The 17,178-nt window shown below is 52.7% G+C and overlaps 1 protein-coding gene and 1 long non-coding RNA gene across 2 annotated transcripts in view; both read right to left on the bottom strand.

Annotated features, from left to right (window-relative positions):
- Positions 1-6,559: 6,559 nt before the first annotated feature.
- LOC139076081 (uncharacterized) lies at positions 6,560-8,046 on the bottom strand. The gene is made up of 2 exons (XR_011527303.1): positions 7,939-8,046; positions 6,560-7,583 (listed from the first exon to the last, which is right to left on the bottom strand). It is a non-coding gene; the product is annotated as an uncharacterized lncRNA (long non-coding RNA).
- A 1,844-nt stretch (positions 8,047-9,890) lies between these two features.
- Positions 9,891-17,178, bottom strand: part of CHST13 (carbohydrate sulfotransferase 13) — a 30,526-nt gene continuing 23,238 nt past the window's right edge. Inside the window, exons 2-3 of the mRNA XM_070576439.1 lie at positions 16,600-16,679; positions 9,891-11,444 (exon numbers count right to left, since the gene is read on the bottom strand). Of these exons, the coding sequence (XP_070432540.1) occupies positions 10,599-11,444; positions 16,600-16,679 (926 nt within the window). The 3' untranslated portion in view covers positions 9,891-10,598. The remainder of the gene's footprint in view (positions 11,445-16,599; positions 16,680-17,178) is intronic.

Raw genomic sequence — 17,178 nt, 5'->3', positions numbered from 1 at the left:
AAAAGATACTGCATGCAAATGACAATGAAAAGAGAGTTGGGGTAGCAATACTTATATCAGACAAAATAGACTGTAAAACAGAAACTATAACAAGACAAAGAACAGCACTACATATGATAAAGGGAATAATCCAACAAGAGGATATAACACTTGTAAATATCTATGCACCCAATGTAGGAGCACCTAAATATATAAAGCAATTAGTAACAGACGCAAAAGGAGAAACAGTAACACAATAATAGTAGGAGACTTTAACACCCCACTTACATCAATGGATAGATCATCCAAACAGAAGATCAATAAGGAAACATTGGCCTTAAATGACACATTAGATCAGATGGACTTAGTAGCTTTATATATAGAACATTCCATCCAAAACCCACAGAATACACGTTCTTATTGAATGCACATGGAACATTCTCCAAGATAGGTCACATAGTAGGCCTCAAAACAAGTCTCAATAAATTTACAAAGATTGAAATAATACCAAGCATCTTTTCTGACCACAAAGATATGAAACTAGAAATCAACTACAAGAAGAAAATTGGAAACTCCACAAATATGTGGAGTTTAAACAAAATGCTACTGAACAATGATTGGGTCAATGAAGAAATCAAAGGAGAAATAAAAAAAAACACCTAGAGACAAATGAAAATGAAAATATGATATGCTAAAATTTATGGTATACAGAAAAAGCAGTTCTAAGAGAGTTTATAGCAATACAGATGTACCTCAAGAAATAAGAAAAATCTCAAATATCAATATAACAATGCACCTAAGGGACTAGAAAAAAGAACAACAAACAAAGCCCAAAATCAATAGAAGGAAGGAAATAATAAAAGTATTGAAGTCTATCTCCCTTTACCAACTGAGGGTCAAGAGAAGCAGGAGCCTAGTGCATTGGGCAACCTCTGATTATTTCAAAGGGGGGCAGACCTCAGATTTAGGAGGACCGATGAAAGCACTTTTAGCCAGGGTATCTGGAGGGTTTCTACAGCTTCAGTAACTGAGTCTCGGTAATGCTGTTAGTGCGCTCGACCAGCCCGGAGGACTGAGGATGAGGAGTGCAGCAGAACCAGCCAAACAGCACAGACCTGTTGAAGTGCTTGACCTGTGAAATGAGCTCCCCAGTCCCCATGAAGTTCCAGGGGGTTCCCCAGGGAGAGAGAATCTTTTCTGACAATTGTAGCCACAGAAGTAGCGGTGGCCTGTCTACAAGGGAAAGCTTCTGTCCAGAGAGAAAACATACAGACCATGGCCGAGACATATTTATATCCATGCGATGGGGAAGCCGTGTCAAATCCATTGCCAAACCTCGAATGGTCCATTGGGCAATTGAGAGTGTCCGGGAGCGGTGCGACAGGTTTTCCTGAACTGTATTTTACGCACTCAGGGCAAGCAAAATAGGCACTTTTTGCAGCTTTATTAATATTTCCACACCAGTATTGGTGCATAAAGATTACCATTTTCTCTGCGGATCAATGCTTCTAGGAACGTGCAGTGGTTAGTAACGGGAATTTGGGAGGCTCCAGTAAGACTGGGCTGTTATTTGGCCCAAACCAGTTTTCTCTTTTCATCAAGCCAACTGCTCCTTTTGAATTTCCACTCTTATTTTTCCTTTTCTGAGGCTGCTTGTTGGGCTTCTCTAGCCAGTTTTCCCAGGCTATCATTCGGAAGCATCCCTTTGGGCCATGACAAAAGTTTGGCTTCTATTTCGTCCTTGAAGACAAGCACCATTAGTGGAAGTGTCAGCAGGGTGATTTCCTCCCAGAGAGTCAGTTTTAGAACGCCCTGGGATCTTAAGAATAGCTAAAGCGGCAGGTGCGGGTATCACATCCAATAGTTCCTGAACAGAAGGGCCATTGTCAATTATTTTACCTCCACTGGACGTACAGGAACCACGCTGCTTCCACAACATCCCAAGGTCAGGGGCTGCTGCGAAAGCACACATGCTGTTGGTATGAGTGTTGGCAGTCTTGCCCTTGGCTGGGGCGCAGGCCTGTGTAAGCACATTCATTAGGCTTGTTGGGCCGGAGTAGACAAGGGCAAAGGCGCCACCTCGATTACCTCAAAGGGCATTGATAGTACATTGTCCAGCACAATACTTGCCACTGTCACTCTTTAAATAAGACCATCAGTGAACCCCGAGTCCTCGGTGTTGCTCCAAGGAGTCGGTTGTGTCGTCACGAGGGGCGGGGAGGTGGTCTGGCAGTGTTAACCAGTCATGGGGGCTTCACAGGTAGCGAGGGGGAGAAGGGTGACAGGGTTAAAGTTATTGCAGCGAGAAAGAGTTGTGTGAGGAGCAGTTAGCAAGAGGATCTCGGAAGAGGCGAGACAGCTGGCTGGAAGATGCCTGTGGTGAGGACTTAGGCGGGCTTCCACTGCATGGGCTACAAAAGCTGTTAAAGGGGACCCCACGACTATTTCCTCGGTGGCCTTAACTAAAAGGGCAGCGACAGGTCCAGCTCTGAGGCTGGGAGGGTGTCCCTGCACTACAGGGTCCAGGTGCTGACGACAGTACCCTACAGGTCTGTGGTGATCCCGGTGTTTCTGCACGAGCACCCCGAGGGCACTCCCTGCCTTCTCCTACACAAAAAGGAAAAAGGAAAGCTGGTATTTGTATGCCCAAGGGCAGGGGGCTTTATGAAGCTCTCCTATAAGGCTTGAAAGGCTGTCGTCCTGTTCTCCCCACAAGATCAGGTCAGGGTTATCGTGTTTTAGTAAGACATACAAGATTTTGGCCATAAGAGAAAAATTTGGACTTCAATTTCAGCAGTGGCCAGCCAGCCTGAGAAAATCTCATAGCTGACGCTTACTTTGGGCTTTTGGGAAGCTGGGGACACCATGAAGCCTGTCTGGATCTAGGTGGAGCCCTTGTTCTGATGGCAGGTTCCCCAACACCAAACCTGAGTTTGGACAAGCCTCAGTTTCTCCTTGGTGACCTTGTGTCCCTTTAGGGGGGAAAGCCTTAGTAAGTGGATGCTGTCTTCCTGTGAGGAGGCCTGAGAGGGAGAACAAGAAGCACATTGTCTACACACTGCAACACGGTAGAAACTAGGAAACTGTGCATCATCCAGATCAGTCTTCAGGACTTGCGAAAAGTAGGAATGACTTTCACTGAAGCCCTGAGGTGTCACTGTCCAGGCAAATTGTTCTCCTTCCCAAGCAAAGGCAAAGGGGCTCTGGCTGTTCTCATCACCTGAGGCACGAGAGAACGCGCTGCACAGATCGGTCATGGTCAAGAATGTGCTTCCAGTTGGGACAGACGCCGGCAGCCCATGACAGTTAGGAACAGCTGGGTGCCTGGGGATGACAACGTTATTTACCACTCTGAGGTCCTGGACGAATCTCCATCCTCCGCCACTGGGTTTTCTTGTGGGTAAAATAGGACTATTACGGGGACCAGGAAATAATGAGGCCTTGGGCATTACGGTCTTCTATTCTTGGCCCAATGCCCTGGAGGGCTTCTTTATTTATAAATAAATACCCGATAGGGTACTGATTAATTTTAGGGAGAAGCTTTAAAGGATCTATTTGAATATTGCTGAGATGTGCACTGTGGATTCTGCCCATATCAGTTGTGGACTTTACCCATAAGGAGAGTGGCAGGTGATTCAATAGGGATAAATCGCTTGTGTCATATTTCATCAGAGATGGAGCAAATAAAAGATCTTGAAGGCTCATTTAATTCACCTAGTTGGCCATTTTGATTGCCACTATCGCTGCTGCTATCAAATTCTAGAATTATTTGCCCCTTTTGGGAGAAAGAAATACCAGCATGGTGTCTCTCCAGGAAATCTGGGCCTAACAGATGAGTGGGAGTGGAGGAACTTAGGAGAAAAGAGTGAGTGTCCCTCAGAGGGCCCAAACCAACGGGCATGGTCTAGATACAGGGGCCTGTTGGGGTTCACTGTCTGCGCTGTTTCAGCACACGAGGCAGCACTGTTTACTCGCAGTGGGGCTGAGCACCAAGAGCACAGCACCAGTGTCGATGAGTGCAGGGAAGGACTCATTCCCAATCTGGAGAGTGCTCCCCCCAAGCTGACTAAGGGAAAGGATTGGGAAGAACCCTGCGCTTCCTTGGAGCCCCATTACTGGGGACTGGGGGGACATTGGAAGGGTTGATTGGAGGGCTGAAAACCCCTGGGATTTTTTAGCTTGCAACAGTCCCTTCTCCAATGCCCTGGCTTTTTACAGAAATGACAGACACTGGAAGTTTCTGGTTCCGTCCAGAAGCCTCTATTTGTTGGAATTGAAAATTTAGGATTTTTGTGGTCTTTTCTCTAGTTAAATCCTCTATGGTCTGAGTGAGCTGACTTGCCAAACTGACCAAATCTGGAGCAGACATGGTCTCCCACTCCATCCGGGTCCTCTTCACTACAAGGAAAGATCTCGCTTCAGCCCACTAACAGCCACAGAATAAAAGCTGCCTGAGGGTCCAGCCCGGTGGCACAGTGGTTTAAGTGTGCATGTTCCACTTCAGCGGCCCAGGGTTCACTGGTTCAGATCCCAGGTGCGGACGTGGCACTGCTTGGCAAGCCATGCTGTGGTAGGCATCCCACATATAAAGTAGAGGAAGATGGGCATGAATGTTAGCTCAGGGCCAGTCTTCCTCAGCAAAAAGAGGAGGATTGGCAGCAGATGTTAGCTCAGGGCTAATCTTCCTCAAAAAAAAAAAAGCTACCTGAGTGGATTCAGCTTCCCTGGGAGGCCAGAGTTTCCTTTGAAAGTGATCTGAAGTTGATTAAAACAGTCATGAACACATTCACCAGGCTTTTGCATACGAGCCTGAATTTTGTTCCAACCAACAGGCCTGGGAAAGGTGACTGGGATTGCTTGGTGGGGTTTTCCAGCAAGTGTGCTAATTTCTTGCCAAAACTTAGGCGTTTGTTTTTCTAAATCCCTTTCGGGATGTTCCCATCAGGGAACTTTCACCCAATATTGGGCCTGGCCTTCCCCAACAAGCATATGAAGGAAAATCTGAAAACCTCGGCTGAAGGTTTGAAAGGCTGTAGGTCTGAAAAACTACATTAAATTCATCCACAAATCTATGGGGGTCCTCGGTTGCCTTTGGAAAATCCTTACTGATGGCTCACAATTCAGCCTTAGTCCAGGGAACATAAGAGAACTGAGGTTTGTTTGGATCCTCAGAGGATTTAACTTTAAAAGCGCATGTTCTGATAGGTTCAGAAGAAGAAGGGGTGAGGGTAGATTCGGAGGAGAAAGGAAATTCTGCAAGAAGATTAGAGTCAGGAAGCAGAGGGTACAGGAAAGGTGGGGGTGGTGCAGAAGGGAAAGGGAAAGATGGTGACACGGCAGAGACCGTGGACGAGATGGCTGCCAGGTTAGAGCTTGAGACAAAGGAGTCGGGCAAGACAAACAAATGGCTCCCAAGACAAAGAAGCAGGGGCGACATGAGGCTTCAGAAGCCGTTTTCTTCTCCCTCAGTTTTTCAGTTGTTTCGGTTAATTTGGACATGATATCTTGCAGTGAGGCAGTTTCAGAGTTTGTGCATGATTGTAATCCTGTAGGTACTAATTAAAATAAACATCTCATGAAATAAGTCAGACAGAGAAAGACAAACACCATAGGATTTCACTCATATGTGGAAGATAAACAAACATATAGGTAAGGAGAAAAAATTAGTCATTACTAGAAGAGAAGGGGTTGGGGGAAGGGCAAAAGGGGTGAAGAGGCACATATGTATGGTCATGGATAAAAACTAGACTATTGGTGGTGAACAGATGAAGTCTATGCAGAAACCGAAATATAATAATGTACACCTGAAATTACATGTTATAAGCCAATGTGACCTCAATAAAAAAATAAAAAACAAACCATTCATCTTGCTTAAGAGCCACACTCTTCCAATTTGGCCTAAGAAAGACAAGTTTGGGGAGATCAAAAGTTCCCCATAATGGCCATTGGAATTCCAGACTACTCTCGGTCAGTTTGGTCCTCTTGGTTAAAAATGCATAAGTACAGGGCCCACAGTTCTTAAACATAAACCCAGCCAGGGTCCCTGAAAGAGGGTTTACCTCAGAACATTTACATGGCTGTGATCTCATTTCTGAAATCTCTTCTGAAAATCCAAGAAAGTTGCTATAGTCCTACCCCTGATCCCCAAAGGAATCTAAAAAAAAGAAAGTTGCCATATTCCAGCCCTGATCCCAAAAGGAATCTGAAAGCCAAAGAAAACTGGATTCTCCACAACCCCAAGCCCCCAAAAGAACTGTGCTATGTTCAGAGAATAACTGAGTACTCACTAAGGATGATGCCTTGAACCCAAGGACACAGCCTTGAACTGGGAAGGACAGAGTCCCTCCCCCAAGAGGACAAAGCCTCTCTCAATCCCAAATAAAGTTGGAGAGCCCAAAACATAAGGACAGCAGAGCTCAGAATCTGAGAGGAGACTCACCAAACTGAAAGCAGGCGGCAGCTCACAGGAGTGATGATAAAAGGGGCTCCTGTGGGTACCTCGCTAATTCTGGGGCTCACTTCCTTTAGATCCCACTTCTGACACCATATATGTCAACTTAAAAAGCAAATTTGCCCATTATTTAATCATCAAAATGAGTTTAATTGGGAATAGACAAAATAATTGCAATTCAGAATGTGCGTGCTGTGGTGAAGCATAGTCAAATCCAGAGAACACAGGAGTGAGCGGCTCTTATAGAGAAAAACAGGGAGTGAGAGGGGCTGTTCTAACAAAAGTCCATTGGAGGCAATTAACAGTCCAAGGTGGGAACAGCTTCTCATTGGTTGAGCTGTGGTGTTTCTCATTGGCTGGGTTGTGTCGTTTCTCATTGGCTGAGCTGTGGCATTTCTCATTGGCTGGGTTGTGTTGTTTCTCATTGGCTGAGCTGTGGTGTTTCTCATTGGCAGAGCTGTGGTGTTTCTCATTGGCAGAGCTGTGGTGTTTCTCATTGGCAGAGCTGTGGTGTTTCTCATTGGCAGAGCTGTGGTGTTTCTCATTGGCAGAGCTGTGGTGTTTCTCATTGGCTGAGCTGTGGTGTTTCTCATTGGCAGAGCTGTGGTGTTTCTCATTGGCTGAGCTGTGGTGTTTCTCATTGGCTGAGCTGTGGTGTTTCTCATTGGCTGAGCTGTGGTGTTTCTCATTGGCAGAGCTGTGGTGTTTCTCATTGGCTGGGCTGTGGTGTTTCTCATTGGCTGAGCCCTGGCATTTCTCATTGGCTGGGCTGTTGCCAGGTGAGGAGAGAAGTCTCCCTTCAGTAGTAAAGTAGTTGTACTTCCTGCCAGAGATGCAAGTATCAGTCTCTTCTGGTTTGGTGTAACTGATGATGTGTGACAGGGCATGAGAGCTCCCTAACAGGCCTTCTTGACTCCAATTTAGTTGAAGTTTCCTTCATTCATTTTACAAATCCCTGTAGGAACTGGTGTATGGTTTTAATAAAAAATCCCTGAAGGGGGTGCCAGATGAAGAGCCCACCTAGGTGCTCTCAGGTCTTGTCCAGCTCTTCACATGACACCCCTTCTCAAGTCATCCGATGAGCCAGCTGGGACCCCGCCACTGCCACTGGGGAGCAGGCAGTCAACCCACGATCTGAGAAGACAGACACATCCTGGTGCCAGACAGAGAGAAAAACAGGTTAGAGGATAGCCAGAGCAGGAGGAATTCCTCACGGCAGGCGGGATGAGAAGAAGCACCTCCAGTGTTCACAGGCTGGGGGTGTGGGCCCCACACTCACTGCAGAGGTGAGGGCTGGGTGGTGGGGGTACAGCCCCGTGTGTGACCTTGAGCGCATGCAACATCTGCACATATGGGGGACATCAGTGCGGCAGATGGGGCAGCAGAGTGCCTGCCCCACACGAGGGAGAGTGTGTGCATGTGACAAGCATCAGAATGCAGGAGGTGCTGAGGGGATGACAGCAGAATGTGACCACAGAGCGAGAGGGTGGCTTCTAATTGTGATGCACCTGGAGGTGTGACATCTGGATGGGCATCAATTTTCAGCAAACAGTTCACATCAGAGGCTATGTGGGCACTGAGTGGGCCTGGAACAAAGAAAGGTATGTGTCATCAAAGCTGGTGTGTAACAACTGAGCATGGAGTAGCATGTAACACAGTATGCACGTAGCCTCTGAGGGAGTGTGTGGCAACAGGGCGCTTGTAACAGAGACATCGGCCCCTGGGTGTGTCCACAGGCCCAGCCCCTGCCCCCATCCTAGTAATGGTCCAGGGTCCTGCACCTTCTGCCTACCTCCAGTGGGGCAAGGCTTCACAGGGAGCCCAGTGGCAGCAGCAGCCCCTGCCCAGGTCCACAGGGGGTTTCTGCCACTGACCCATGCTGGAAGGACACAGTGCTGGGGGACCTCAGAGAGGGGCATCCTGAAGCCTTGGGCAGGGGCCTGGGAAGGGAGAGCATCGCAGACAGGGGGACAGTAATAAGCAAAGGCCGGGGCATGAATGTGACTGAGCTGCAGCCCTAGCCAGCCCGGCCCCCACAGGCCAGCTGGGCCCTGTGACCCGGCTCGTGGGCCTACACCACAGGATGTGGGGGCACCACAGTTGGAATTTGGCCTCATCCCTGCCAAGCCGTCCTTCCCTGGTTGTGTTCTGATTTCTGTTTTTCAAACCCTCAAGCGTACCCTGCCCTGTTCTTCCTGGAGTTCTGGAATTTTTATATATCATCTAAGGAAACTGGGAAAGGACACCGCATTTTCAAACAGTCACTAAGGGGACATTCAGCTCCTCCCAAGGGACTCCTGTGGCTGGGTCTCCTCAAAGCCAGAAGGGTGGATCCTCATTGCCAAGTGGCCCAACACACACACACACACACGCACACACTCACACTAGGGTGGAGGCCGCCCAAGGCACAGGGCTTTGCTGAGCTGGTTTGGGCTTTAATCTGACCCAGGCAGAGTGAAAGTTTAGATTTTCTCCAAATTGTCACTGTCGTCCCTCTGTAACCGAAAGTTCGGTCTCTGAACCCGTTGCCAATCCAAATAACGAGAACAGAGTCTTGAGTGGAAGAGGAAAGGTTTTTACTATGCCAGGCACAGGTAAACTAGGCACAGGTGAGCTAAGCAAGGGCTCATGCCTCAAAAATTGCTAGCTCCCCGATGAGGAATGAGTACGGATTTTTATTTGGGGTTTTGGGTAGGGGAGGGGGGAACATGTAGCTTGTGCAGCTCGGTGCTTTCCCACTAGCCTGCGTTTGGTCTTGAGAGGCTGCTTGCAGCGAGGCCGGGGGGGGGGGGGGGGGGGGGGGGGGAGGGTGAGATAGGAGGATGGCAGGTGGGCATCCTTCGCCATTGTCTCATCTTCCTGTTTGAGGCGGTTCCAGCGCCAGGGGTCTGGGAGTTTAGGTCTGGGAAGCCTCCGCTCCTTGATACTCTTGAGACAGCAGCTTTCCTGGCAAACTCAAGGACACATGACTAGCTAAACTTTAGTGTGCCTCCAACTCCAGGCCACCTGGGCTTTTAACAATTTGTAACTCCCATTTAGTTGTAAAGCTCAAAGGGTCCAAGTTTAAAGAAACAGGTATTTACATATGAGTGGAGCTAGAGAAGCAGGAAAGGGGGTGGTGGGTTTTAGTTTTAACCCCATATACGCTGGGTTCAATGTGGGGGAACTGATATCAGGGCTGATGTTAAGAGCCTGTAACACCTCGAGGCAGAATTTGGCACCCCCTCCCCGCAAGGTGCATCCCCTCCTTACCCCACTCCCCACGTGGCCCCTCACACCCGTGGGCAGCGGGGACGGTAACCACGGCTCTCCTCTCATCTGATCTTCACGACCCCCTGGCACTCTTATGCCATTTGGCGGCAAGTGAAACCGAGGCTCAGAGACTCAATGAGTTGGTAAGATCAGACAGCCCCGGGCCTCCAGAGCAAATGGCAAAATGAAGCGGAGAAACTCCAAAATGTCAGAAAGCAACAAAACACATTTATTTCAAAAACAGGAGCTCCCCAGCTCTCCAAGGTCCTATGAAACCTGCCACAGCACCGCACCCTGGGCTCTGTGGGCACACAGACGACCAAGCATCTGGCCAGACTGACACCTGGGGCCGCGGCGGGGCAGCCACAGGCAGAGTGGAAGGCGGCTCACGGCTGGCGCCTGACCTGTGCCCCTCAGCAAGGACGGCCCCGCCCGAATGCAGTCAGGGAGGGCTTCTCTCCCTGGCCAGGGCTGTCCTTTCCAGGGTGGGTGAGGTGAGGAAGGCACTGGGATGGGCCACAGTCTGCACCAAGCCAGCATTCCACTCTTTTACGCCGCAGACAGGTTGGGCGGCAGAGCTGACCAAAAAGAATGGCCTCTCACAACCTAAAAAACTATTAGCCAGTCCCCACCCAGCCAGGGGAGGCGCTGCCCGCCGGAGCAGGCAGAGGAAGGAAGCACCTAGCACCAGGCAGGGTCGGCGGTCGGGGGCGCACAGGTGCTCAGCCGCCCACCTGACCTGGGGGGCCCGCAAGCCCGGCCGGCGTGAGGGCGGCCCAGGCCCACGAGGGCGCGGGCGCGGGTCTCGGAGCGCAGCGCCGGAGCGGCAGCACCAGCATCTCGGGGCTCGTTAGAAACGCACAGCCGCGGCCCGAGCGCAGACCGCGGGGCCTCGGCGGGGAGCGCGCGCTGCGGGCTAGCGCAGCCGCAGGTAGGCGGGCGCGGAGTAGTTGAAGAGCAGGAAGTCCATGCGGTAGAGGCCGAAGAGCCGCCGCTGGTAGAAGGGGCTGATGTCCCGGAAGAGGCGCGCCGCCTGGTCGCGCGCGGCGGCCGCCGGGGCCCGGGGCGGCGGCGCGGGGAAGCGCAGGCCGGGCGCGCCCGCCAGGCCCAGCACGAAGGCGGCGTCCTCGGCCAGCGTCTCGAACTTGCCCACCACGTCGTAGCGCAGGCGGCACGGGTGGCAGAGCGCGTGCGCGCGCTCCCAGTGCTCGTTGAAGGGCTCGTCGCGGCGCGTGCGCGGGTCCAGCAGGTAGGCCAGGAACTCGGCGAAGCGCACGTCGTGGCCGCGGGCCAGCGCGTCGGGGGCCGGGCGCGGCCGCAGGCGCCGCACGATGCGCGCGCCGTAGCGCCGCTGGAAGGCCGCGCTGTAGGGCCGCGCCAGCTTGCTGCGGTAGGCCGAGGCCAGGCGCTCGAAGGGCTCGCGCACGAAGAGGAAGGCCAGGTAGGCGCGCAGGCGCCGGTTGATCTCGGCCGGGCTGAAGTCGGCCAGCGAGCGCAGGCGGCCCGGCGCGTGCGCCTCGTGCGCGGGGATGGCGCGCGGGTCTCCGCGGGCGCGGCCGCCCAGCGCCAGCAGCACGCGCTTCCAGTTGGTGCAGGCCACCTTGGGCACGTAGCAGTAGAGCAGGCCGTGCGCGTCGTCCACCAGCACGTGCCGCAGGTCCTCCGGCCGCAGCAGGCGCTGCCGGCGCGTGTGGCGGCTGCAGGCGCGGCGCAGCAGGTCGCGCCGCTGCCGGTGCACCTCGGCCAGGGCGGAGAGCGGGCCCTGCAGGCGACAGGGGGCGGGTCAGGGACTCGCGGCAGTGCCGGGGCCGGCGGCAGGCAGGAGACCTGTGCCCGCAGCCCAGCGCTGCCGCCCATCGCTGTGTGGCTTAGGGCCCAGGCGTGCGCGTCCTGGACCTTGATTGGGGGGGAAATGAGTCTAAGCTTGCCGAGGCACGTGGAAGGATGTGACTGATCACCTCTTGGGCACTCAGCACTGAGGGGGTCCTGATAACGAACGTGACAAGGTCAGAGGAGGCCTGATAAAGAAGAATGACTTTGGCGTGCTAACCGCTGGCGCCGGTGAAATATCTGCTCAGTGTTGACTAGAAGTAGGACAGTGTCTAAGAAGGGTAGCTTTAATTCCGCATCGGTAGAGTTGAAAACTGCAGCTACTTGCAGGCTATCAGGATATTTTTTGTTGAATAATAAAATTAGCTAATTTAATATTTATGAATTGGCATGTTCCTTTGGGTCTTGATTTCTTTTTCTGCCCCCCAACAAATTCTAATCTCAGTGCTTGAACAGGAAGCTTGCTGTCTCTGGGCCCGTCCCTTCTCTGTGAAGTGACGGGAGCCCTCACAAGGTGCCCAGCGCCGGCTATGCGCTGCACAGCTCGTTGTAGTCGGTAATCGTAGGAGGATACCCAGGCCCGCCCTCCCTGCCTGCCTGGGCTCTGCGAGACCTAGGCCACCACCTCCAGGCTCCTCTCTCCCTTTCTTCAAGTCTTTTCTGCCCTAAATAGGGTCACCACTTCCAAGACTAACACTCCAGACCCCCCACCTCCTCCCCTTGGTGTTAGTAGTCTGAGTTCTTAGGAGACAGTGTTTCAGTTTCTCAAAGTTGCATTAAAAAAGCCTTTAGGATATAATAAAAAAAGACAGTAAATGTTGGCGAGGATGTGGAGAAAGTTGAACCTTCGCTCCTTGCTCCTGGAATGTAAGATGGTGCAGCTGCTGTGGAGAGCAGTTTGGCAGCTCCTCAAAAAAGTAGGCATATGATCCAGCAATTCCACTCTTAGGTAGATCCCCAAGATAACTAAAAACAGACATCATGCAAAAACCTGTCCAGTGTTCACAGCAGCGTTCTTCATAATGGCCAAAGAGTGGGAACAACCCAAATGTCCATCCACTGATGAGCAGATAAACAGTATATAGTGCATCCATACAGTGGAATATTATTCAGCCATGAAAAGGAATGAAGTTCTGACACATGCTACAACATGGAAGAACCTGGAAGACATTATGCTTAGTGAAATACGCCAGCCACAAAAGGCCACAGGTTGTATGATTCCATTTATATGAAATGCCTAGAATAGCCCCATAGAGACAGAAAGCAGATTGGTGGCTGGCAGGGGCTGGGGGGAGGGGGAATGGGGAGTGACTGTAATGGGTTCTGGGCCTCTTTTCGGGCTGATGAAATGTTCTGGAATTAGATAGTGGTGATGCTTGTGCAAACTTGTAAATATACTAAAACCCACTGAATTGTATGCTTTAAAGGAGTGAATTTTATGGTATCTGAGTTATATCTCAGGTAAGAAAGAAGCCTTCAGCGTTTCCATTTCAGAGGAGGTCAGAGCAGCGTCTGCGATGGTGGGACAGCAACCCAGCGCCGGCAGGAGAACATGAGGTGGGCCGGACGGTGGGTGTGCACACAGGTGCTTCCGATGCCTTTGAAAGCGTCCGCAGACACCCGAGGCACACTGAGTGAAAAAGCTGAAGCACAGGACAGGACTTGGAAGTGTGTTAAGCGGTGTATTGTGCCACGCTTTGGGTTTAAAAGGGGTGAAGTAAATAAAAAGTGTTTCCAGAAGGAAGGACTGTGGGGAGTCTTTCCTGTAGGGAGATAGATTGAAATAGTCACAGAGTCAGCAAGGCTGGGGTCTGCTTCAGAATAACTCCAGGCGGGAGCGGGGGCGGTCTAGACGAAACAAGACTCAGACCGGGGTACGGGAATGCAAGCTGCACTGTGCTGCTCTCTCTACTGCGCATGTCTGAATTCTTCAGAATGAAAAGTTCAAGCAGAGAGAGGACCCCCGTCCCTGCAGGTAAAGATTTTGAGAAGGTCACATAAGCACATGCTGGCGCAGTCGAGGCTGCACACGTGCTCAGACCCATTTCTGGAAGGACGCACAGGGGTGACAGGGCCTGGCGGGAGGGAGCGTGCTCTTCGCGGGATGCTCTGGGAGGGCTGACTGCCCTGGCACTTGCTGCTATTGCTTTTTCAAAACCTCACCGTGGGCGTGGCTGCCAAGGTCAGCCATGGCTGTGGGGTCCGAGGGCACTCAGAGAACCCCGTTGCCACCCCTTGAGGGGCTCACTGACTCACACAAGTGGCCTCAGGAGTCTGGCGCTGAGGGTGTGAGGAGAAGGCTGCACCCGGCGCCCCACAGCCAGGGGCTGCTCTCAGCCTCCAGACAACCCGACACGTCTCTTGTGGCAGGAACTGGTGGCTGTCCGCCCACCTGTCAGTCTCCCTGCTTCCTTGCCAGCAGCCCCCAGCTGTGTTAGGCCATGTGCCCACCTCAGGGAGGAGCCAGTCCTGGCAGCCTCACACCCCTTCGCTAAAGTGACAGGTCCAGGGGTGGCATGTGGCCTGGTTCTGGCCAAGGAGACAGAAGGGGAAGTCTGCTGGATGGCTCCCAGGAAAGACTTTTCATCAGGAGTGAAGTGAGGGCTCCTGAAGGGAAAAACACTTTGCCCCACCCTCTCCCTTTCTGCTTGGGATGCTGTCCCGTGAAGAGATGTCCAGAGCCCTGGCAGTCTTCTTGCAGCGATGAGGCAACAAGGGTAGGACAGAAGTCAGCATCCAGAGGGTGATGGTGGGCGATGTGTTGCTGCCGTGCTGTGGGGCTGCTGGCCTCTGAGCATCTTGGGAAGGAAGTACTGACTGTGCTAATGGCTTAGAGTGGCCTCAGTCAGCTTTTCTGCTGCGTGTAGCCCCATGAATACCAACTCAGTCAATGCTGTCTCCGTTTCTTACGGGTGAGCAAACAGCCTCAGAGGAAATGAGTTTCCTACAGCTCTCAAGTCAGGAAGCTGGGGCACCAGCTTGGGTCCCTTGGGACTCAGAAGCCAGGGCTGTGCCCGCTGGTCTGGGGCTGAATCCCACAGCCGCACTCCTCATCCTTCCCAGGCTGGCTGCACTCACTGCTTGGATCCTTAGCCTGGCTCTAGTCCCTATGGCCTCTGTGACCTTCTGAGCGTCCTTAGCCTCCCTGTGCCTTGGTTTCCTCATCTGTAAACAGGGACAGCAACAGCCACACCTTGTTGGGTTGCCATGAGGACTAAATGAGTTCACAGAACTAGAGGGCCTGGGACAGTTAGCACTTGTCGGGAGACAGTTTTTATTGCTACTATTTCTCCAGCTGCAAGGTGCTTCGCTTCCAGAGCCTTCGCGTCCCTGGAGCCTCCGGCTGGGAGTGGCTGAGCCAGCCCCGTCTGCCTCTCGGCACCCTGTGGAGCTGGTGGACCCGGGGCCCTGCTGAGAGGCTGTGATGAGAAAGCAGCTCTGTGAGCTGCTGCCTGGCATTTCTCAGCATGACCCCTGCTCGCAGGTGGCGTCTGGACAGTCAGTCAACAACCTGAGCTTCGCGTCCCTGCCACAAGCTCCTGCTTTGCTTTTCCTGGGGCCTCTTTTAAAATAACCACTTAGAGTTGAGCCCGGAAAAAGCTAGTGACCCCAAGCACCTTGTAAGTAACCAGTGCTTGCTGCCCTGCTCTCTGTCTCCTGGTCGCTCGTGACCTGGCATGGAGGACCGCCCCCCATTTCTGAGATCTGCAAGTACTCACTCTTGTGACTTCACGTCCTTTGTGCGAGAGTACTGAAATTGCACCTTTAATCAAAAGGACCCCAGGGTTTTCACTTTCCCAAAGTAGGAGCTCGGATGCGGAGGGACCTACCTGCTGACCCCACGTGGGTGGCTGGTGCCTCCTCATTCAGCAGACCATAATCTGCATATTCTCGATTTAACTTAATACACCAGCTACGGGCCTCCCAACACAGCCAGGCCTGCCCGCAGCTTGCAGAACTCAGGCCTCCCCAACCTGCAGTCCAAGAGCGTGGGCCAGATGGGCTTCTCAGGCCCCTGCAGCTCAGCCCTCAGGGGTGTGGTGAGCAGTCACCTTCCCAACCCCCGTCTGATCTTCTCCCTGGACTAAAATTCACAGCTCCCCACTGCCCTTGCCCCACCTGCCAGGCACTGCCAGGCCGCTGCCCACCTCTGGCTCACTGCACTCACCCTCTTCTGTCCTCCGCTCCCCGCCAGGCACGCGACCCCTACTATTCACTTCTTAACTCTCCCTCTGCAGGTCTCAGCTGCAACGCCCCTTTCTCACAGAGGGTCTCTCCCCCATCTAAACCAGGACCCTCCTGTGGAGCTTTCATTGCACCCAGTACTTCCCTTTAGACTCTAATTAGTCACAGGTTAGTGCAGGAGGGGATCAGGTGTCTCCCCCATGGGACTGTCAGCTCCACGAGGCAGGGACCCAGTGACCTGCTTGCCACTGGATCCGCAGTATCCTGAGCACAACCTGTACACAGTAGGTGCCCAACACATGCTGCCTGAATGGGTGCTTCTGAGTGTGCCTGTTGGGGTGTGTGAGTCAGGGCCATGTGGCTCTCAGTGGAGTACGACTGTGTGTGCATCTGGGGCACTGTGTGGTGCCAGCGGGGCCACAGCAGAAGTGGATGGAGCATGTGGGCCCGTGAGCCGCCTGGTCCGTGTGCTTGAGAGCGACACAGGGTGGGGCCTCCCTGCATGCTTCCTATCGCAGCCAATACTAAAATTTGGAGGTTCACTTCATTACTGTCTCCCCACTAGATTATCAACTCCCTGAGGGCAGGTACAGGGTGTTTACTCTCCTTTATATCTGCAAGGTGTAGAGCAGTGTGTGGCACAGAGTGTGGCTTCTACTGTGGAGTGGAGGATGGATGGGTGGATGGGAGGGTGAAGACCACAGGGCTCTCAACTTAGCCCCAAGATTTGCCCTTGTCACAGCCCCAGGCATTCTCCTCTCTGGACAGAGCGCAGATTGGCAGAGGGAGCCTCCCCATGCCCCACTGTGGGTCCAGCGTCATGACAGCAGGTCTGCATTGGGGTGCTCGGGTTCCTGTGGCTGGAAGGGAGGGGCTCCTGGAGCAGGGGTCTGTCCACCTACCTGGTCAAGGTCATAGAGCCTCTGCAGGGCACTCCTCTTCCCACCAAACCAGCTGGAGTCCAGGGCCTTGTTTTCAAACGCTGTGAAGCATAAGGAGAGAAGTGTCATTGCTGTACCAGAGGGACTAGCCGTGGCATTGGGGAGCTTGGCCAGCTCACCTAGGGTATATCTGATCCATCTCTGGGACTCAGTTTCCCTTCTATGTCCCACCTGCCTCCAGGAGGTTTGGTGGAATGCAGGGGGCATTGACATGCCCCCTAATCTACCAGGGCAGGATGCTTGGTATCACTACTGCCCTCCAGAGTTGGAGGGTGCCAGGCAGGAAGGGACTAGAGGTAAAGTGGTACTCAGCCCACGGCCCTCTGGCCACCAACCAGACCACCCAATCTCACCCACCTCCATGTGCCCTCATTTCATGCCACAGTCCTGCCAGCCCCATGTCCATGGAGCCCTGAGGAGCTCACCAAGCTGTCTGTCCAGCCTCCCCAGATCCTGGTATAGACAGCCAGAAAGGGCTGGGAAGCAGTGGAGGTGTGGCACAGCCAGACCGCAGGCTCTCCAGTGACAGCTCACCAGGTC

This window comes from Equus przewalskii, chromosome 15 (genome assembly GCF_037783145.1).
Source record: "Equus przewalskii isolate Varuska chromosome 15, EquPr2, whole genome shotgun sequence".
In the NCBI taxonomy this organism is placed as follows: Eukaryota; Metazoa; Chordata; class Mammalia; order Perissodactyla; family Equidae; genus Equus; species Equus przewalskii.
Note: the sequence above shows the minus strand (reverse complement) of the source record. Positions and strands in the feature narration are given on the sequence as shown.